General features: G+C 40.3%; 1 protein-coding gene across 10 annotated transcripts in view; it reads right to left on the bottom strand.

The window, feature by feature from the left end:
- Positions 1-20,622, bottom strand: part of LOC103724117 (protein DETOXIFICATION 29-like) — an 86,581-nt gene extending 65,959 nt beyond the window's left edge. For 6 of the 10 annotated variants that reach the window (XR_016400215.1, XR_016400213.1, XR_005508280.3 and 3 more), the window contains exons 1-3: positions 20,103-20,620; positions 19,484-20,025; positions 14,841-14,927 (exon numbers count right to left, since the gene is read on the bottom strand). Coding sequence is in view for 5 of the 10 variants with exons in the window: in XM_088719771.2 (XP_088575897.2) it covers positions 14,841-14,927; positions 19,484-20,025; positions 20,103-20,528 (1,055 nt within the window). In the remaining 5 variants the exon portion in view is untranslated. Of the gene's footprint in view, positions 1-14,840; positions 14,928-19,483; positions 20,026-20,102 lie in introns of all 10 variants that reach the window. The other 4 variants (XR_016400214.1, XR_015977096.2, XM_088719770.2 and 1 more) reach the window with 4 other exon arrangements.
- Between the last annotated feature and the right edge of the window lie 3,656 nt (positions 20,623-24,278).

The following is a 24,278-nucleotide window of genomic DNA, read 5'->3' as shown; positions in this document are numbered from 1 at the left end:
TCCCTCATTTGGCATGGTTATAGTATGACTTTTAGGTGCGTGCCAAGGTTAGAGACGACTCGAGTAAGTTTCAGAGCCGGCTCCTAAGGGGGAGTCGACTCGCGCATTTGCGGGAGTCGACTCGCAAAGATGGCAGCTGAGGGGGAGTCGACTCGCACATTGTCGGGAGTCGACTCGAAGTCTACAGGCGCATAAGGAGAGTCGACTCGCGCATATTCTGGAGTCGACTCGAGGTCGAGTCGACTCGCGACTCAGGGGAGTCGACTCGCAGTCGGGATCCGACTTTTTAACCCTAGATTTGTCATTTCGAAAACACTTTTCTCTCAAGCCGCCACTGTTCAAAAAGCCCTAGAGCCGACTCCTAGGTCGTCCCCGATCGTCTCCAACCCTTTTTCCGTCGATTTTTCACCGGTTCTTAGGGTTTTCGTCCGTTCCTAGGTCGTCTCCGGTCCGTCCCAAGCTTCCTCCGTCGACCCTTCTCCGTCCTTTAGGTTCTTCATTCCATTTTAGGTCAAAATGCCACGTAAGACCGTGGTTAGGAAGAGGTCCCGTCCCGAGGCCGGTCCCGAGCGGCGCTCCAAGGCGCGGCACGATCCCGCGAGGCAACCACCTCCGGCTCGTTCCCCGCCTAGGGCGGTTCCCGCGAGGCCATTGGCCGGGAAGGTCGTCTCCACCGGGAGGTATGTCGATTTCGACTTCCTCTCCCGGGAAGGGTTCACCATAGGTGAAAGACTTAGGGTCCAGGGCTTAGAGTTCTTCCTTACATTGGACCTCCCCACATATCCAGGGCTCGTTAGAGAGTTTTACGGTACCGTCCATCGGGGAGATGGGGGTATCGAGGGCACAGTAGCCGGTGTCCCTGTGTTTGTCACGGAGGATCTTATTGGCCACATCCTCCACCTTCCACTAGTAGGGGTGGCTCCCACACATCCCGAGGACAGAGTTGAGGCCCTTACGGCCGTTCTCGGGCATCCACCCCAGTCACCCGTAGACGAGGTATCCGCCAGCTCACTACCGATTGAGATGCAAATCCTCTTGAGTATACTGTCTAGGTCCATCTTCCCTAAGACAGGGAGATTTGATTTTGTAAATGAGAGGGACCTAGCTCTTATGTTCTATATGCTTCATGACACCCCAATCAACTTCCCTAAACTCATATATCGATACATGTGTGAGCCCCTAGATAGACCTAGGCTCACCCTCCCATATGGCATGATATTCACCCTTCTGTTTAGGGAGTACGAGGTTCCCATTCCTGAGGGGGAGCCCTTTCGCGCTTTGCGATGGACTGATCGCACGCGTGCGGGGACCCTACACAGGATGGGATTTCGGAAGAGAGAGGGGGTATGGGTTAGGAAGTCTACCCTCACCACTCAGACCACCAGACCTTCACCCAGTCCTGAGCCCGATTCAGACTACCCAGACCGTCCAGACCATCCAGACCTTCCATCCACTCCTCCTGCTCCTACCACCTCCGTCGGACCTTCCTCCTCGGCACCACCCTCTATGGCGGTCCGGATTGATCCTGAGCAGCTCCGGGAGCTGCGACAGGAGATAGTCAGAGAGGTGAGGGATGAGCTGCTTCGGGAGCTCCGAGGTGCGGTGCCTGCTCCCACTCCTGCACCCGTATCTTCTCAGTTGGTCCCTTTCTTGACAGCCGTGACTGACATGACGGCTCATGTACGGGAAGAGATCTACAATGTCCGGAGTTTGGTCCAGGCCCAGTTCCACAGCATGAGTGAGGTCACGAGCTCCACTCGACAGATGCGAGAGAAGATAGGTCGTGACATGCACACCACCACCGAGGGGGCCGAGCGCTTGGCGAATGTACTCATCGACAAGCTGGACGCACTTCAGACATCGGTGACTGGGCTTCAGGCGTCGGTGACAGAGCTCTCCACTACACATAGCAGAGCCACCACGTCTATCATCACGCAGCTCGGACATGTTACAGATGCAGTCACCCTCCTCATGGAGCAGAGCCGATTGAGAGGAGGAGCACCATCCTCGAGAGGAGGAGCCACATCCTCGAGAGGAGGAGCCACCTCATCGAGAGGGGGAGATACATCCTCGAGGGGGGATCTTCATCCTCGAGGAGACCATAGATGTTCTTTTTGTTTTGTTTTGTATTATTTTGCTTTACTTATTGTATGCTCAAATGTATTCACATTCATATCAATACAATGAGTAGACATCTTATCTTTATTTCTGTGCCATTTGATGATTGGTTGTGCCATTTGTGCCATTGATTGTGTGTGATTACCTCCTTTTTGATATGATGACAAAAAGGGGGAGAAATATGTATAAAATATGTAAAAGGGAAGAAATATGGATGAAATATGTAAAAGAAATCAATGAAAATCAATAAAAAGACACACAAATTTGTTCTAAGTGGATTCGGTACCTCGAGGCTCATTATCTCTCTTTTGGGGCTCCTAATGGAGTAATCTCCAGAATCTATTCAAGGGATATTCGGAGATTAGTTGAATCCTACTCAAGAACAAATTGACAGATTTTTCCTCTAAAAACAAAAAATTCAGTTCAAAAACTTCAAAGCATTAAAAGAAAATTCAGAGAATCAAAACATAGTTGAATGCATATGTTGAGGGAGAGAATCTGAATTTTAATCAAGCTAAATCATTAATGACATATAAGCCAAACAATTGATTGCATAATATGAAGGCTTATATAATTCCAAATGAAAGGGGGAGCTTTAACTCCGAAATTTGCTGTTTCACTCCTTTCAAACTTGGATAAATTAAATTATCAGACATTTGAATTCATTTATGGATTTTATTTCATTATTTATTGAGCAAGTCATTTTACATATACTCAAAGTTTTGTCATCATCAAAAAGGGGGAGATTGTGGAGTGATTGATTAAAACCCCATTTGATTTTGATGAGCTCAAAGCATTTGAGTATATCTTGTGATTACTAATGAATTCAATTGAGTGTTTCAGTGAAAATCCTGTCCAAGTGTCTCTAGATTTGGTTCATAGTATTTTGGATAAGTTAAGAAGTCTGCTGAACCAAAGTCTGAGACTCGAGTCGACTCCCGAGTATCACGAGTCGACTCCAAGCGTATCAAGTTCACTGGCACGAGCTCGAGTCGACTCCAGACTAGTACGAGTCGACTCCGACTGAAAACAGAAAGAAGAACAGAAAGCCTCATCTCAGAACCTGTCAACGAGTCGACTCCTGAAGTGCGCGAGTCGACTCCAATGTTCAACGAGTCGACTCCAGGATAGTAAGAGTCGACTCCAAGAGGTACACAAAGAAAAGTCAAAGAGCAGTTTCTCGGGTCTGAGATTCGAGTCGACTCCAGTGGAACGCGAGTCGACTCCGATGGTTGGCAAGTCGACTCCAGAGAAAGCAAGAGTCGACTCTCAGCCGTACACAAAGAAAAGGTCAGAGAGCATTTTATGGACTCTGAGATTCGAGTCGACTCCCGCAATACGCGAGTCGACTCCGAGACTGTGCGACCATCGACAGACAGAAAACCATGTTACTGCCTCTGAGATTCGAGTCGACTCCCAGACAGCTCGAGTCGACTCCAAGACAAGCTTCACGTCAAAAGGCAGAAGACCAACTTTCGGAAACTGAGAGCCGAGTCGACTCCAAGGAAGTTCGAGTCGACTCCAAGACTGGATGAGCCAAAAGACAGAGAATCGGGAGTTCGGGCTCTGAGATTCGAGTCGACTCCAAGGACAGTCGAGTCGACTCGAGTGGACAAAATTCAAAATTGGATCCACGGACTTCAGTGGATGAGCCGACTCCAAAATTGCCAGGTCAGCTCCAGAAGTTGGCGAGTCGACTCCGGGTCAAGACGAGTCGACTCCGGGTCGTGACGGCAACTTTAATTCAAATTTGGAACAGTTGCCGAGTCGACTCCTGATCGCGCGAGTCGACTCCAACCCACCAACGGTCATATTGTCAGGCTGCGCAGAGTGTGCAGAACGGGCAGAAAAAGCAGTGTAACGGCTAGTTTCCGTGGGGGTTGGCTTAAATAGCCACAGAAGACTGTAGCAAAGAAGGGAACAACTATTTTACTCCAACTAATCAAGCATTCAAGCTCTGCAACGTGCTCTTCAACGAAAAAGAGGAAGATCTGCATTTACTGCTTCCAACTACATCTTCCCAGCAATTAAAGCCTCCTTCTCCTGCATTCAAGTCGACTACTCTTTCAAGAGGAGACCAGAAGTTTAAGAAGCCATTCCTCATCTCCAATATAAAAGCGTTTGAGGCTTCTTAACTTCATTTATTGTTCATATTGTTTTCATCTGCTTTTTGAGAAGCTCATTTTCTGTTTTCTTTCTACAACTTGTATTTACTTGGTTCAATCGGGGATTGAATCAAGGGGATTAAGGTTGGTTGGTGAGCCGAGTTAAAACCAACGTGTGTAAGGGTTCGATTGTGATCCCGGAAAAACAATCGGGGGTGGTTCTAGTCGGTGAGCCTGGGAAAACCGACCGAGTTCGTTGTGAGCTCGTAAAACAACAAGTTTGGTTGTGAGCTTGGAAAACAACCGCCTGTAATCCAAGGGGATTATAGTGAATTCCCAAGTGAGACTTGGGGAGTGGACGTAGGAGCAAGGGTTAGCTCCGAACCACTATAAAACTTGTGTTTGTGATTGATTGTCTCTCCTTCTTCTCATTTCATATTACTCACAGCACATAGTAATTAATTAAATAACTTGCAATAGTTTTTAATTAATCATCCATAACGTTTTAAATTATCTAAATTATTTTAAAACTCAATTCACCCCCCCTCTTGGGTTGTCTATCTGGGCAACAATCTAATATGATTAGATCATGACCTAATATGGGTTAGCCAAGAGTTGGAACCCATTTGGCTTTAATTAGACCTGATTTGATTAGGTTTAATGTTTTCTTTAAGTTGGTTAAACCCAATTGGATTGGGTTTGATAGGGCCTTCACTTCTAGACCATTGGATCGCTTCCTGGATGAAGGATCTGGTCCACTGGTTGGTGCCTTCATCTGGACCATTGAATGGCTTCCTGGATGAAGGATCTGGTCTACTGGTTGGCGCCTTCATCTGGACCATTGGATGGATTCCTGGATGAAGGATCTGGACCATTGGTCAGCGCCTGAATCTGGACCACTGGATGGCTCTCTGGATGAAAGATCTAGACCGTTGCTCAGCACCATAATCTGGACCATCGGTGATGGCATCTTGCTTCTGGACCATTGGATGGCACCCTGGATGATGATGCCTTGATCTGGACCATTAGATGGCACCTAGATCTGGACCATTGGCTTTGGTTCACTGCATTTGGGCCCTTAGATTATCAGGATTTAAGAGAGAGATGTGAGAAAGAAGTTGATACACCCTTCTCCTTAACACCTCATCATGATGGGATGCCTCTCTTGGCACATGCCTCATCATGATAAGGTGTGTGGATGGGATGCATCCCTTTATGATGCATCCCTCCATCTCTTATAAATAAGGAGGTGCCTTGGGGTTCTAAAGATCATCCAAGAAAAAGCCTCTCCTTCTCTCTTCCTTATCCCTTCTTTCTTACAAGCCTCTCTCTTTTGTCCTAACCCAAGACAAGAGGGTCTTCTTTAGGACAAAAAGGCTAGTGAATGTTTTAGAGGTAGAAAGGAAGAAGGAAGTGAAGGAAAATCAACCAATTAAATCCTTTGGAAGGATTGAACAATTAGAATCAAGTTTTGGTGGAGCTAGAGTCTTGAACCCATTCCTGTGTGGATCAACATCGGAGGGTGAACATTTGGGCACCTTAGGACATCTTCAGACATATTGGATATAGCGTGATAGGTATTCTTCTATACCAAGATTATATTTTCTATATTATTTGGTTATACTATTAAGGTGATCTTAGCTTATTAGGGTTTCATATAATGGGTTTTATAAGAAAATTTTATAATCCCGTATCTTCCGCTGCGCCCTACAGCACTGGAAATCCCAACAGTGGTATCAGAGCAAAGGTCCAAGAGTTGTGACCGATTTTCGGGAACTCTCACGCGTGATCATGTGACGAAGCGTGGCTCTCCGTTCGGAGGCGTATAGAGATGCGTGCTCTGATAGGTATACATGGGTGTCACCCTATTTTTAATAGGATCGAACCCATGTAGGAGTGGAGACTCCCCCCAACATGAATGTATCTGTGAACGTATCTGAGCATACAGTGAGTACCATAGGATCCAAAAGATTTAGAGATGAGATAAATCAAAAGTAATTGTAGCATCTCAGGTTTGGTCATATAGAAGAAGACAGAATTAACAAATTGGAGAAACATGGGCTTTTGGGCTTATTGACTTCTGAGTCATATCCAATTTGTGAATCCTGCCTTTAAGAAAAAATGGCCAAATTACCCTTTATAGGACACGGAGAGAGGTCCACTGAGATACTTGCTCTAGTACACATTGATGTGTATGGCCCATTAGATATGTAGGCTAGGGGTCATTATTTCTACTTTATAACATTTACTGTTGATCACTCACGGTATGGTTATGTTTATCTTATAAGACATAAATCTGAAGTATTTGAAAAGTTCAAAAAATTCAGATATGAAATAGAAAAACAAACAGAAAAACTCATTAAGATTCTTCGATCAGATCTAGAGGTGAATACCTTAGTAGAGAGTTTTGCGATTATCTCAAAGAAAATGGTATAGTTTCATAATGGACATTTTCTGGTACACCTCAACTCAACGAGGTGTCAGAGAGGAGAAATCGGACTCTATTGGATATGGTCAGGTCCATGATGAGATTCACTGATTTACCCTTATTTCTGTGGGGAGATGCCCTACTTACAGCTATCTACATATTGAATAGAGTTCTCTCTAAGTCCATTCCCACCACACCGTATGAGATATGGCATGGTAAGAAATCGAGTCTTGGTTATCTCAAAATTTGGAGATGTCCGGCCCAAGTCAAGCGACAACAGGCGGACAAGTTAGAGGCTAGGACAATTGGTGCTCGTTTTATAGGATATCCTAAAGAGTCGTTAGGATACAATTTTTACATCCTAGAGGATCACAAAGTATTTATGAGCCAACATGTCATCTTTTTGGAAAAATAGTTTATCCTTGATAGAGGCAGTGGGACGAAAACTGAGCTCGAAGAGAAAGTCTCTGAAGAGCAACGAGCGATTGAGCCTAGTGAACCTATTCACATTGAGCCAATACATAAAGAATCTCATCCACTTCGTAGATCTAGTAGGATTCTCCATCCTCCTGAAAGGTACTTAGGTATACTTACAGAGAATCTAAAGGAAGTGTTTCTCATGGAAGAAAAGGAACATGGTGATGATCCCAAAACCTACAATGAAGCGATGTTCGACATCGATTTCGAGAGATGGATGGAAGCAATGGAGTCAGAGATAGAGTCCATGCATTCCAACCAAGTTTGGACCTTAGTAGATCCATCTGAAGGTATAGTACCAATTGGGTTTAAATGGATCTACAAAAAAAATTAGATTTGGATGGCAAGGTAGAGACCTATAAAGCAAGGTTGGTGGCAAAAGGTTATAGTCAGCGCGAAGGCATTGACTATCAGGATACCTTTTCACCGGTAGCCATGCTGAAATCCATTCGAACGTTGCTTGCTATTGCAGCTTATCATGATTATGAGATTCGGCAGATGGATGTGAAAACTGCATTTCTTAATGGATATCTTGTGGAAGATATCTATATGGAGCAGCCTCTAGGTTTCACTTTCAGTGATGGTGATCACAAGGTCTGCAAGCTGCAAAAATCCATCTATGGATTAAAGCAAGCATCTCGGACTTGGAATACTCGTTTCAACGATGTAATCAAATCATTTGATTTCATTAAGAACGAAGAGGAACTATGTGTGTACAAAAAGATTAGTGGGAGGGCTATAGTATTCCTCGTATTGTACGTGGATGATATACTCCTGATTGGGAATGATGTTCCCATGCTCACATCGGTCAAATTATGGTTGTCTAAGGAGTTCTCCATGAAAGACCTAGGGAAAGCATCTTATATTTTGGGGATTAAGGTCTATAGAAATAGATCTAAGAGGATGCTTGGCCTATCATAGAAAATGTATATAGAGGAAGTGCTGAAGAGGTTCAGCATGAAAAACTCTAAAAGGGGATTGTTACCTCTAATGCATGGGATAAATCTTTCCAAGAAGATGTACCCCAACACATCTGAAGAGATTGAGCGCATGAGCAGGATCCCTTATGCTTCGGCAATAGGAAGCCTCATGTATGCCATGCTGTGTACTCGACTTGATATAGCACATGCTGTAAGTGTCACAAGCAGATATCAGTCGAATCCACGTGAAGAGCACTAGATAGCTGTGAAAAATATTCTTAAGTACTTGAGAAGGATTAAGGATATATTTTTGGTCTTTGGAGGAGGATCTGAATTAAAGTAGAAGGATATACTTATTCAGATTTTATGACTGACCCTAATGATAGAAAGTCAACATCAGGATATGTATTCTTATTCAATGGAGGATCGGTAAATTGGAGGAGTTCCAAACAATTGTTTATTGCAGATTCTATCATGGAAGTCGAGTACATTGCCGCATCGGAAGCTACAAAGGAAGCATTCTGGTACAAGAAGTTTGTCGAAGAGCTAGGTGTTATGTCATCAGACGCCATAGCACTTTACCGCGACAACAATGGCACCATATCACTAGCTAAGGAGCCGAGGTCTCATCAGAAGTCCAAGCACATAGGGCGACGATTTCATCTGATACACGACTACCTCGAAAAGAAGTATGTAGAGGTGCAGAGAGTAGACTCCACAGACAACGTGGTGGACCCATTCACTAAGCAACTAAGTCAACAGAAGACTGAAGCCCATCTTAAGAAGATGGAGCTTAGATACATGTCTGATTGACTTTAGTGCAAGTGGAAGATTGTTAGAAGTATGCCCTAGAAGCCAATATGGCTGACACATATTTATAATATAGGATATAAATTTGTACTTGGCCCTTATTATTTGTTAATAAGATTGGACATTATTATTCATTCATGTTTGTATGTGTCCATGAATCGTCCAAAAAATTAATAAGATGATGACACATATTCTGAAGGAGTTGAAAATTTGAGGCATGTGTCATTAGGGATTAATTTCTAAATGTTCCTGATCGATGGATCCATCATGAGGGACGGTGATCGATCTGATAAGATTAGTGCATAGATCACTTAGTCAGATGGATGAGTCTCGAGTCCACAGTGTAGAGACATTGGAGTGATTGTGCAAGTACTTGTTAGAGAACAAGGTATTGAACGTGGCCGAAGAAAGTAGTTACATGGATGTCTATCCACTCGTCAGTGACTACTTATGCTGCAGTTGTATGACTGGTTCTTGGACCTAAGATGCCTCAACTATTCACTGTGAGGTTGCTGTAGTTTGACGAGTATACAAACTTGGACCCTAGCCATTCGGATCCTTGTGGTGCGGATTGGCTATAGTAGGTTCATTTTGGAATAGGGTTGCATCTAAATTGAATCTATCGATCTTGATAGATTAAGAGTGATCCTACGTGATTTATGAGACTCAGTTCGATAAATTCCTAGCCAGATATTTTGGAAAAAGAGTTTTTCATATCTCGAACTAGAGGTCAAATAAATTTGACATATGATGGACGATGGAGTTTGACGAGTTATCCATAACCTCTGTCATGTCGGGATCCATGATAAAAGGACTGTATCATGCGCTAACTGCACTAAGAGGTTTAGACATTCCATTCTGCTGGGTTGCCACCACATACTGCTAGGTGTCACTAGTGGATTGTGAGACTTGAAGGCATTCACTTGATGATTAGTAAACCCTAAGAGTAGACCTGAAATTATTTCAGTCCACTAAAAGGAGTTTCAGTGATATTGAGATGGAGATCTCAATATGTCTTACTACCAGACAGAATAGAACCTACAGGATCGTACACATAAAGGATTTGATTAGTCAAATTATCGTAATTATGATTTAGAATCATAATTGATGTCAATTATCAATATGATTGGTGATTGAATTAACCCACTAAATGTTAATGAGTTAATGGAAGAAGAATTAAGTGGAATTGATTGCAATTAGATTGCAAATTGGGTTGATTTGATGAGCCAAATCAAATTGGGTTCGACCCAAATTGAGTTGGGCTCATGATTGGTTTAACCCTGATTAGATCAGGGTATATTTTTGGAATATGCCTTAAGTCGTATTCACACCATGCGGACTTTAAAGTAACATGGCATTGTAGGATAAAAATGCATTAAATCGTGTTCACACCATGCGGACTTTAAAGTCTCCATGGCATTGTAGGATGCATGGTACCCCATCTAATTCTTCTAATATGATTAGGAGTTAGCCTAAGTCCTAATGCGATTAGGACCCATCCAAGGCACCATGAAAGAGGTCCAAGCCCAATGTGATTAGGCTCTAATCTCTTGATTTAAGGACACATGTCATGCATTGATTTGAGGCGTCACCTAAGAGGATTCTAATCCTCTTGATCATGGCGCCATGGACACTTGGCATTGATCCAAGGGTGGGTGGCAAGGTAGAGTCTATCTTTTGGTTTTGATAAGCCTCGAAAAACCCTAAGCCACCAATTATAAAATGGATTCATTGGAGGCATATGAGAGTAATTCATAGGAGTCTCTCCTTCTCCACGCCTCCACCCTCTCCCTCTCCTTCTCTTCTCCCATGGCAGCAAGGAGCCCTCCTTCTTCCTCTTCCAAGGTTGCATTGGAGGCGTGAGAAGAGAACCAAAGAGAGGAGCCAACACGCCAAAAGAAGGGTTCTTTCCTTACCACACCCAAGCCTTCTTCCTCCCTTCTCCATGGCAGCAAGAGGCCCTCTTCATCCTCTTCCTCTACGGTAGTAAGGCAAGGAATATCCATGGTGCAAAGCATCCTCCTTCCTCCTCCTCCATCACGAGTAAGGTTGAAGAAGAAAGAGTTCTTTTCAAGAAGGTATGTTGCTGATCTTCTTCTAATCATTATTGATAGTCATGAGAGGTCTCTGCAAGGAGCTAGCACTCCGGTGATCTGATCTCAGATAGTCGAGTCCTCGTGTGGATACCTGTAGAAGCCAAATGCGTGTGTGGCTCCAACAGGAACCTCCAAAGATCATCAGGCTGCGGTGTTTTTCTACCCGCACAAAGTTTGAAGATGGGATCTCCAAACCTTTGTTTCTGATTTTGTTTTAGTTTTGTGATATTTAATTAATCCCTTCAGATCCTAATCTCTCCTTCCTCATGAGTTCAAAGGCCTTTTGGATTTGGATCCAGAAAAATTTTTTGAACTCTATGATCCGTAGCGTGTTCATACGATGAACAATGTCCCGTGCGAGATTCCGTTGTGATCGTCATATCGCATGGGGCGTAACTCACCACCATCATGCATTTAGTCATATATTAGTTGTGCATTGGGGAAGAATCATTCAGTTCACACTAGCAGAAGTAGTAGTAGGATGAGAATGATCTTGAATAGGTTTGATAGTATAATTTAAAATATACCTATTTTAAGGGCGGAACTCCAAGTTTATGTTTTTCTAAGATTTAGCATAACCAGAATCCATATATGTGGCCTTGTTAATTAATTTCACCTAATAATACTCATGAAAAATTAGCAAAAACCAAAACCACTCCCTCGGCCACTAACTATAACATATTATGACTTCTTCATAAATGACTTCAGAATGCTCCTTCTCATCTCTTTTCCAAATGAAATCACAGGCTACTGATATATTAATATGCAGAGAACTTCTCTACAAATCATGCAAGATCCAGTCTAATTTAAAAAGTTATGGTTAGCAACAACCAATTCTATCAAATTGTGATCACAAACTAATTCCTAGTTGTGCATGTTCTCTTGTTCCTGATTTTCTAAGTTACTAAGTTGTCAACGTTTTGCCGAAACACATTACACCTGATAATTGCTTCCCAAATATCCTAAGATTCCTCATTTCTCAAGATACACCAACGTTGTCTTCACTCTTTATTTCCACCATAATTGTGAGCAATCTACGTGTGATTGCAAAATACTGCATATCATTTCCAGATTTAAAATACCTTCAAAAACACATAATAAGTCTTTTTGTCTCCAAAACCCTCGAACCCTATTCCTATCCCCAGTTGCTAATCCTAAAAATTGTGGGAAGACGTGTTAGCTTTTTTTCTAATTATTTCTCCCGTGTTGTGACCAATTCTAGTCTGTCTAGATTTTTTGTGCAAGATAGCATATGTGGCCATGACACTTGAGGTCTTGCATAAATATCAATTACTAAAATACACAAATTAAAAAGGATATAAAGAACTCATGAACTGGAATCTCAAATCTAGATGTAGTTTGGCTGAAATACATTCATCAAACATCTTCAAGTTTAAAGACACTAAGGTTATGTGAGAATATTGTTTCTTTTATTTTGAGTTCAAGAAAAGACCATGAACTTATATCTACAAGGTAAATACTAAAGTTGGAGGCATACAAAAAAAGAGAAAACAATGAAAATCAAGATATGAAATAAATTATTGATAAGTAAGAAATGTAGAAGTAATTACAAGCTATTATTAAAAATTGATAAGAAGAAAAGGAAATCCCGTAAGACGGGGAGGGGTGAGGGGGGCGGAGAGAAAGAGATCGAGACAGAGAGAATTGGAGTGATAGAGCGCGGACATGCTAATGGTGGGCTATAAACTCATGATACTTAGGGACTTGTGAAAATGGGATGGTTGAGAGTAGACTGCGGGGATGCTATTAGATTGGATCAGGTTGAGGTGCCATTCAACTTGGATCGGACCCTATAGGGCATTGGGTCCATGTTTCCAATATCCAGCGACTATTAAGATCTGATGAGTTTATGATCCTAGTATAGATTGGTTATAGACTAGTTTTAATAGGCATACATGTCAAAAACTATAGATAAAGAGGAGAAGAAATATGAGATAATAATAAATGATTGCTATTGGTGGCGGAAAGTTTGGGTCTGTTGGTTGCACAAGTGGGGAGGTGACGCAAGAGGCGTGGTGGAAAAACTCAAGTTTATTAATATATTTATGAAGGAGAAAAGTATAAGAATAAAATTTATAAATTATATTATACAATATATGGTAAATTATCATATCTGAATCAAGTTTGGAATGTTTTTACAAGACTTGGATCCAGAACAATAACATTCATGTGTTTATCTTTGGACTCATGCCTGACATAAAGTCGTCCATTATCTAGGTCATGTTCAAGTCAGACAAAGGTGAGATCCAGGTCTGGTTCCATCTGGCCTGTTGGTCCAGCTGATAGCCTTCGCAATTTGAACTTTCACAAGACATGGTGTTGGGATGGCAAGAGTTTAAATTTATTCACAGATGTGAGGAGCTAGGAATGGAGAGGCATGAGCTCAAGATGATTCAATATATTGAGGAACTGACTTGAGAGATTTCAGCTTCCGTGGAAATTTAAATGGGATGAGAAAGACCTAGATTTTGAGTCATCTAAGTGGGGTTGATTGTATGCATGGAGGAGGTCATCTCAACTGCAGTCTCCAAATGATTATTCCCCAGAGAGATTTCCAGACCCGTAAATGATCACAGCTCTGTTCGCTCATGGCATGGCAGTCGTAGACTGCGGCTAGACGTGGCAACGTCTCAATTGGGCCCTGCTTGCACTCAGCCAACCACCGACTTTTCATCCCGTGGTGAACCAAAATAATGAAATTAAAGATTTTCCTTTTGCTTGGTGTTTGCAATCGTATGGCGTAATTCAAGAAGGTTCTGTTAAGGAACGAGATGGTGGATGAAGTGAGACATAAATTGAGAATCTAAGTTTTAAGGCTTGTAGGATATTTGTTAAAGGTGTTACTTGCCTATGCTAGATATTTGACTTTGCTAACATAGTAAAACACCCCCAAGATACTGCAAAGCCTTCTAGGATTTGTAAGTAGCAATCCTCAAAAAATTCCAAAAAACTCTTGCCAAAAACTTCCAACTCTTGGATTTATAATGAAATATAACAAATTTCCTTTTGCTCTCTTATGGTGTAATATAATTCTAAATGAAGGTTTTGTTAGGAACGAGATGGTGGATGAGGTGAGAAATAAAAATGAGAATTAATCTTTAAGGCATGGAGGATAAAGCCTTCTATGATTTGTAAGTAGCAATCTTGAAAAAACCCACGCAAACATCTCACTAAAAAACTTCCAACACATAGGTTTATGCAAGTAAGAAAAGCCAACGAGTTGTGATAGTGATCTGACAATCCCAGATTTTGCTTTATTTATAGAATCCCAATGATATAGACCCAGAAAGGTATAGTGTCTCCCCAAAAGGAGACACTCTGAAAGGTACTTTAGTTAACAAATATCCATTGAGAAAGACAACCGTTTGTTAAAAACAACTAACTAGAAAAAATTACTAATTTAGAATAAATAAAATAATATTAAAAATATCAACAGGTTTGAGGCTTAAGATTTGTAGTTTATGAGGGTATTATATAACATGCTAAATTCGTTCACATATTTCTTTTATTGCAATATTTCCTAAAATCTCTGGCAAATGCTTGATTTTAGTATTCAATCACAATTTTCCATATAACCTGAGATTTCCAACACCAAGATTAAATGTAGGGAAAATGGTTGCTATTTTAAATTATTTGAAGTGTCTGTGGAATGTTATATGTTGCTATTGAATTTGGCTAATTATAAGTGAGGTAGTATTATATACATAACCAACTTATTCATGTTTATTAGTATTCATATGGTTTTACAGAAGCTTATATCCCGATGTTTCGTTTCTAACGGTAAGTGGTCTTAGAAAGGTTGGACAAAAGGATGAGAGATCAATTGAAAAAAAGCGGAAAGAAAAACAGAGAGAGAGAGACGTACCATATTGACAAAGCATCAACTGAAACTTCAGGATTTTGGAGATAACCAGCAAAAAGAATTAATGCCATAAAATACCAAACCTCCAAGCTGCAAAATAAATAGAAATAATAAAATACATCTCTTTTCAGATACACAACTAGGTAATGGTTTTATACGCACTGCATCTCAAAGCAAATGCATGAAAGACTAAAATAATATGTTGGACTAATGTAGCTACATGTTTACCCTTTGTTTATTTAAGCATTTAGAAATGGTACCAATGGAGTTAACATACTTCTAGTAGCTAGTAGTAGTGCCACACGATCTTTAGTAGAATATAAATCCATAATTAAATGATTAAAAGAAACATACCCACCTCTTAGGATATGTGGAGAGCCTTTCTATTCATGCGTCTTAAAATAAAATCCACTAGAAATATTAATTTCTCATATTTAATCAAATTTGAATTTTTTTTACATAAACACTGTAAAGGAAATAATCTTAGCATCATACCCGTAGTTTCTAGTACAACTTAATAAAATTATTATTTAGGCCATAAATTATAACTAGACATATATGAAACAACCTAGATCAAACTGTACTTTCTCTGGATTAAATCTCAATCAAAGCTTATAACTTTCTTTCTAACTACTTCCTTGTACACTCTCATGGATGATATTTTGCAGCATGATGTCATTTAACAAGCTGTAATAGAGGCATTATGGCAACAACCTAAGCCCCACGTGTATAAAAATGTATACATTTTTGCTTATTTATTTTTTTAGGTAAATGAAATTATATGATGGTTAACATTGTATAGAGTGCTTCTAGACTAGATAAATATCATAAACACCTATGATAAAAGTGGTCTTCATGTCTACAGCAGTTCATACTATCATGTACGTGATATTAAGGTTTGCCGTACTATCATAAGCCAGCTGGTTTAGAATGTACCAAGCTGATCTGGTGTACAAGGTTGTCAAACCAACTTGCAAAGCCAGTACCCGCCTTGAATCTAATACAGATCTGACAATGAACGGGTTGGTTATGACTCCAAAGTAAGACCTACTGAAACTTTTGGATTAGGTTTAGGTTCGAAACTTTTATACTTGACTCCTGGTGTATATGTTGCAACCCCATAATCCCTATTCCTATATAAGTTGTGCTTGCCATCATGATGAGGTAAACCTGCTCTAGGGGTATAAACTTGTCGTTGATTAATTGGCTCCTAGTAGCCCAAGAACCAACAAGTTTCCTTCTTGTGTTACCCGCTCACACATACATACATACATACATGCTGTAACCCCATCACTACCATTCCTATATAATTTGTGCTCACCATTATGATGAGGTAAACCTGCTCCAGGGGGATAAACTTGTCGTTGGTTAATTGGGATTTGCTAGCCCAAGAGCCAACAAGTTTCCTTATTGTGTCACATCCTCCAATGCTACATATATAAATTATAAAATGCAACACGTTTTTTACCCCAAACCCCTGCTTTAGTTGGTGAATTGGTCTTCCATGCCTATCTATTGTAGTGTTTTTCATGCCTATCATTTGTAGTGTTTTTCATTCCTAAAATTTTTGGACCTAAGTTCGGCCTAAAGTCCCCCAAGAAATTTTGGATCAAGTTCAAATGGAAGCTCAGCTCGGCCCATTTTCAACCTTAGTTTCTATACATTTATATATCAGGCCCTATTAGAATTCTAAGCATTCTCATGTGTAAAAACTGCATATTGCATCAAACATCACATCATAAATAAAAATCTTTTAGTGCATGCACCAAAGGAGATCACAAAAGTATTCTTTCTTTGTTGATGCATATCCTATAGCATCTATATTAAACTAGAAACCGAAGAGTCAAAGTTGAATGGAATGCCAGACTCCGTCCATCCCATGATTTGAAAAAAGAAAAAAAAATCGTGAAGCATCGTCCATGAGACTATCTATCAGTATCCCTTTTTTTCTTCCTTGCCAAGCCATCCGTCCCTCTCCATCCATCCATAAGCCCTTCAACTCCTCCCGAAGTTTATTTTTCCTCCTCAAAATCTTCTTCCAAGTATATATTACATAGCTATGAATTGTGTATTAGTGAACATCCTATTCTAAGAACTAAAATACCGCATTCACACCCGTTGTGTGTGAGCCGCCGTTGTACTAAAAAAAAAAAAAAACTAAAACTATGTATCAATTTATCTAGAGGTGTGCATTAGGTTGCTTTTGAGTATTTATCAAAGAAGCTTAAAGTATGCGCTAGAAACTTATTGCTTGAATATCACCTGAATATAAATTATGTACTGATAAATATAATGTTGTGGAAACTGTGAATCAATTTGTCTAGATTTGTATCAATACGCCTGGAGGTGTATAATAGGTCGTTGTTGGGTATGTATCGAAAAGCTTAAAGTTTGTCTCAGAAATCCGTCGAATATGTATTACTTGGATATATTCTATGCACTAATGAATACAATGTTTTGGAAACTGTGTATTAATTTGTCTGGATGTGTGGCGATTTACCTGAAAATATGTATTAGGCCATTGTTGGGTTTGTATCAAAAAAACTCAAAGTGTATATCAAAAACCCGTTGAACATATATTACCTGGACATGTACTATGTACTGGCGAATATCATGTTCTAAAAATTATGTATCAATTTACCTAGACATATATATGGGTCGTTGGATGATTAATTTATAAATATGTATTACTTGGTTATATACTGTGTATTGGTGAACATGAATCATGGAGAGAAAAATGACTCCATATTTCGAAGAAGAAGAAAAGGACTCACAAACTATGGCAAGGAGGAGGAAGCCTTGTGGATAGTTGGAGAGAGAAGAATGATTTGATGAGGAAGAAGAGACGGAGATAGACGGACGACCTCACAAACTATGCTTCACATTTTGTTTCTTTTTTATTTTAAGTGAGGAATGGATGAACTTTGTTAGTAGGTCTTCCTCCTGTTCAAATTTTGACTTTTCAAATTTCACTTTAAGATGGACGCAATAGTTAAGATATGTGGAACAAAAGGAAGATCGCTTTATACAACCTTCTTTGGTGCATAGATAGTTTTTCTTCTTATATGACACTATAAATATGACAAAGAACTAACACGTGAATCTTATTGTGCGATATTTGTGTGCAAGAATCAAATGTAATCAAACAGGAGACGACCAAATCGATCATCTATTCTAGCTGGACACTTGTGCTAAATAAATTATTTCCGTGGTTAAATTCTCTCGTCCTCCTAGATTGCATAGGTCCAGGAAGCGAATAATCCAAAAATTCTCTCATCCCCGCAGGGGGCATTGGTTGAAGAAGCGAATAATTGTTAACCAAAGAAAGAAGCGAATAATCCAAACGCAAAGAGACAAAGGGCCTAACCTGCCGCTTCATCGTCATTGGACTCCGACAAAAGGGTCGCCTGCTGTCACAGTCTGATGACGTGGGAGCTCGAGCAAGGTCTAATACGGTAGGCTCCTCAGCCGCACCATTTTACGCCCCGTTCGACAGGATTTTTGGTGAATTAAAAAATATTTTTTGACTGTTCAAAAATATTTTTAAATAAAATAGAAATATTTAATAAAAAAATTTAGAAGCTGTTTTAGTTTTATCAAAAAAACTAAAATAAATTTACGAGAGAAATTCTAAAATAGAACTTATTCGGCAAAGCACTTTTAGCCTATCTTATTTTGATTTATAATTTTTTTTCTATTTAGACCAAACTACTCATGATAAAATATTATAATTACAAAAAATATTTTTTTATATTTATTAATATATAATAATAATAATAATTATAATATTTTATACTTTATTATTATATTATACTATAAATATTATATTATATTATATTATATTATATTATAATATATTGATATGTTATATTATATAATATCAAATTATGTTATATTATTATGCTATAGTATATAATATTATATTACTATATTATAATAATATTATATTATATTATAGTAATATTATATTATATCATATATTTATGTATTAATACATATTATATTTTATTCTGCTCTAGTGTATTATACAATATTTTTTATGATCATTTTCTCATAACAAAAAGTATTTTTTTTAGTTTGTTTACTAAATATATATATTAAAATTTTATAGTATTTTAAAAATTTAGTTTCTAAATAGTAAATATTTTTTTATAAAAATTCTATTTTAAAAAGTTATATTATTGGAAGCTATGCAGCCAACTACCTTTGGGAAACGGGGCTTAGTTGTCCTACACTCTGCTGCCAATGCCACGTTACAATGGCTCCAAAAGTTTCTTTCCCATATTAAAAAATATTTCCCAGTAACCTAATATCATCACTGGTTTCTTTCGAGAAAAGACAAGGATGCCTTGATCGATTGAGATATACTCAGATTACCAGTGTCCGTTTTAAAAAGTCCATTTACGCTTACGGGGCTCTCTTAATCTAAGATATCCGAGTTGCCTGATGACCAACCTCGTGTTGCTGAAACCCAAATAAGTACATAAACAAACAAATAAATAATCTAAAGGCACCGGACCGCTTTGTGGCAGAGACCCTTAACCCAGATATATACGTATGCAATTAACATTAATTATCGACAAGAGACGTGCCAGATAAAACAAAGATAAATAAATAAATGATAGCGTTTTGAAACCGGTCGTTACCAGAGCATCACGGCGGAGGCGATAGACAACCTGACGAATCCCCAAAGGTTGGCGAATGCCTTCAAGGAGAAGCCCGACCAAGCCCGGCCACAGGCCCCACCGAAGATGTAGGCGAGCTGGCCCAGCACGATGAGCCACCAGGAGGCGTTGAGCACGACCGCCGCCCCGACCAGCCCCCACCCCAGCCTCAGAATCAACAGCCAGCTGAACAGCACGTGCAGCAGCAGCGCCACCACCGACACCACCGCCATCGCCATCATCCTGCTCTGCGCCTGCAAGAACTTGGCGATGGGGAAGTTCATCGCATACGCGAACAGCTGCGGGATCATCCACACCGAGAACGTTCCCGCCGCGCCTGCGATCTCCTCCGTCTGCCCGATTAGCCGCAGCACCGGCCCCGAGAACACGTAGAGCAGGCTCAGCAGCAGCGCCGTCGTGTTCAGGATCACCCAGGACCGCTGCATGTACACCCCTAACATGTCCAGCTGCCCCGCTCCGTACGCCTGCCCGCACAGCGTCTCCAGAGCACTCCCCATCCCCAACTTCACACAACGATCATGTAAAACTTTTAATTAATTTACGCGTTTCTTATATAGGATATTTTTGTATCTGTTGTTACCATGATGCCGAAGGAGAAGCCGGCGATGACGGAGTTCTCGACGGAGACGGCGGCGAGCTCGAGCGTGCCGACTTGGCCGGCGAACATCTGGGTGATGGCGCCCAAGGAGTACTGGCATATGGAGGTGAAGATGGCGGGGCCGGCGAGGTACCATAGCTTCTTGGACTCCACTACGAACTCCCTCCAGAAATCTCCTGGTCCTCTTATGGAGCCGATGTCTCCGAGCTCTCCGATCTCTGCCACGAAGACCATTGACGGATGGGCGGCGGCGATCGCGCTGCCATGCTCTTCGCTCCGCTCATCTGGACGAGAGCTCTTGGAGAGCAGCGGTTCACTCGTTGTGGCCATGCGTCCAAAGGGCGACGACGGCCGATCGAGTGCCTTTATTGTCCCTTTCTTTTCGGCTTGCTCTCGCTGGAAGTTCATGCACTACATAACTACGACTCTTGCAGGACCACTGCCATTTGTCAGCTGAATTAATATTGATGGAAGGTAGCAACCATCTTGCTTTGTTTTGTTTTGTTTTTTTTCTTTTACTTGATGAGGTTGCATGAGTATTAGTTTTCATTGGTGTAGCAACTTAGATTTCTGTCCCATTCGAAGCACTGATTGCTGTATGTTACCTGGAAAAAAAAAAAAAAAAAGCAGTGGTTGCTGTAGATCGACGTGGTTAAACGCTATCGTCGGCTAGTCTTGGAAGGCGGTGGTGATCGGACCGGTCTTCACGCGTCATTTTGGTTTTGTCATGTACCTTTCAAACATAACACAGCCATGCCCAAGTGGCGCTGGACCTGTCAACGAGCCAAGCCGAGCTCGAGCCTCCCCAGGCTCGGGCTCGGCTCGTTTTACATAAGTTGGGCTCGGGCTTGGGCTTGGGCTTGGTACCGAGCTCTGTATTAGGCTCGAACTCGGGCTTTCTTGGCAAAGCAAAAGCTCGGGCTTGAGTTCGTAAAGCTCGTTTCAATTATGAGCCCAAGGTCGAGCCCGAGCCGAGCTCGGGCTCGAGCTTATTTTACATCCTACCATAGCTAGGCTACTAGATGAGTGGGAAGGATATGTTCACTTCAGGAAAAAGGACCTATCCCGGCGCTTTTTTGGACCTTTAGCGACGCTTTTTAGCGTCGGTTAAAGTACCGCTGACGCAACGCCAAGCGTCGCTAAAGCATGGGAGATACCAGAGTGGCAAAAGTTTTTGCCGACGCAGGAGCAAAGCGTCGGCAAAAACCGGGCTTTACCGACGCTTAAGTAGCGTCGCCGATAACCTGACGGACAATTTCGTCACGGTTTTCCTCCTGGTTTTCCTCGACACTTTATAGCGTCGCAAATTGCCGACGCTTTAAAGCGTCGGCATATCCTCATTTGCCGACGCTAACATAAGCGTTTGAAGCGTCGACATAAGCATGTCGGTGCGGTGCCACGACGTCTTTTACCGACGCTTAAAAGCGTCTGAAATTATTTTTTTTAAAAAAAATAAAACACCAATCCATATTATAAAACACACATTACAAAACATACATTATAACAATATGAACCTGTATTACATTGATACATTGACACAAACATTCCGATCATTCGAAATATGAATATTGTCATATCTGATTAAAATTTTGCTTAATAAGTTTCAAATTACAATGTATTTTAAAAAATAAGAAACATATACATATCAAACTCATAAAAGATAATCTAGAATGCATAAGGGACGGGATTCAGCTCCATCATCATCTCTACAAGCGTTTGAAGTATCAGGAATCTACAAAAAAAAAAAGAGAAACCTTAGAAGTTAGGAATAATGTGATACATTAACTTATATATCATAATTGATAATATGTAAAGTATTCAAATATATATAGTTATTTACCTGAGAAGGAAGAAATCGTTGTAACATGGATGAAATATTCGTAAGCTGAGACTACAAATTTGCTTGGTTTTGTTTCAGCTCTTCAATAGTTGCTTGAAGATGATGAACTTCTGCAGTATTACTAGATTCTCTGGCATTTCTTGTATATGTGCCCACTGAAGACAACTGAGTGGGGGTAACTCCAACACCGTAACCCCTCACTCGACCATAACGCTCTGGGCCCATCAATTTAGCGAGCACTTGAGCTTCAATATGATTGGTCGCGTCGGATGATGATGACCCCCCGACGCGCTCTGAAATAAGATTTGTTGTCCTATCCTATATCTTTCAAAAAAAAATTCAAATGAATGTATGCCAATAATAGAACCAAAAAAAAATGCAGCACAAGTGAAAGATGAATACATCAACTATATCTCTTGACTCCTTCCGGACAAAGCTGCCATCTCGGTGGGTGTGAGTCATCTTATAAAACTCCACCCTACCAGGCCCCCTCCTATTATCATCCATCTACAACAAAAAGTATATTTCAAGAGTATACATGCTACACGATAGAATAATTTAAGATAAATTTAAAGAGTTTCAAAAAAACTTACGAATTCAGCTCTACGCCTCGCATAACTCATGGAGCCTGAAGTGTGAGGAACAGTCTGTGATGCTCGAGCAGCTCTACCAATATTGGAATATGTCTTCCCCGATAAACAATAAACAATATAATTTATACAATGTATAAATTTCTAATCTATAATAATAGTAAATACAATCTAAGGTATTGAAAAAATATACACAACCTGAGCTCTCTCGGAAAACCAGTAGTGGACAAGCTCCCTCCACTAATGAGAGATTACATCTGGAGGACAAACACGGGCCACCTCCTCTTCAGTCATGCCCTCGTAATTCCAATCCGTCTTTAGTTTCGCCTTATATTCTTTCCATTTGCGGTTGACGGACTTCAGCACCCAATCATGGCTATTTGCGGGAAGGACAAACTTTTTCTACATCAAAGTCAAAAATGTTATATCAATGTTAAATCAAAAAATAATTGAAGATAGTAAGCAACTTCAATTCTTTACCTCAATAACTCTAAGAAGCTCAATCTTATACGAAGAAAGCATTTCATTTCATTTCATATAGTTGAGCGGACACAATTGTCCCTTCCGCGCAACCGATCCTAAAAAAGTGGATAAAATGCTTGCAGCATTCTTGATGGGCTGCCCTAGTTTGTTGCAATGGACGACAATCTTTTCATCCTCAGGTAGGGTCCATACGTCTCATGCTCGAGTGCGCCCTCGTGTTCTCCTCACTCTCCCCAGTCCATCTATAAAATAAGAAGTCCATTAAAGGCAAATAATTTAAAATAGTACGATTGTAAGAGAAATTAATATAAAAACTACCCAGGACGTCCACGTCATCCGTGTCTGGACAAGCTGCAGGTGGCGCATGCTTAGACTGGGACCCGGACTAAGTATGGGGCTCATTAGGCTGCTAGGAACGATCAGAAGTAGATCCCACGGATGTGTGCTGAAACTCAATATCTCTGAAACGTTTTCCTTGCGGCATGTAGTAATCTAGTATGCACAAAAAAGAATCAATATTAGTTAAATATTAAAAGTATAGAAATAATTTATAAATTGTAAAATAATTTAATGCATAAAAGTAATATTTTGTTTACCATAAAGAAACTAGCCAGCTCTTATTCAACATCCATCCTAACCAAACTAGTAGAATTCAATTCATCAATTGGCGCAACATTAAAAGGCATACACTAAGTATAAGTCTCATCATCCTCCTCTGCTAACCCTTTTTCCATATGATACAAGTCCCTAGGTTTAGTCTTAATAACAACAGACCAATCTTTATCTTTCGAGTCTTGCACGAAGAACACTTGTTGAGCTTGAGATGAAAAAACAAATGGGTCATTTTTCAATAGCACACCAATATGTATCAACCTTAAAAAATTTACTAGTGTGAAGCCATTTATATCTTGCCTCAAACTTCTAGATGAGTTTATATTCACCCAATCACATCGAAATAAAACTACCTTAAAGTTTCCGTAATAATCCAACTCATAAACATCTATTAGGGCACCATAATAAATTTTTCCGTCCGCCTCGACCATAACTCCACTATTTTGGATTTTTCTAAATTTTTCACATTTTTTTGTATGAAATTTAAAACCATTTATAATGAACCCATCATATCTATTGACAATATTGTTCGGACCTCGAGCAAGGACTATTAATTCATTGGAACAATGTCTCTCCATCATGGTCGGTACCTAAAAAAATTTAAGTCAGATAATAATTAATTTTTTAAAGTTC

The sequence above is a fragment of the Phoenix dactylifera genome, chromosome 4 (assembly GCF_051530095.1).
Source record: "Phoenix dactylifera cultivar Ajwa chromosome 4, Ajwa_hap1_PhDact_Kaust_v1.1, whole genome shotgun sequence".
Lineage (NCBI taxonomy): Eukaryota > Viridiplantae > Streptophyta > Magnoliopsida > Arecales > Arecaceae > Phoenix > Phoenix dactylifera.
This window is presented reverse-complemented; position numbering and strand designations above follow the sequence as displayed.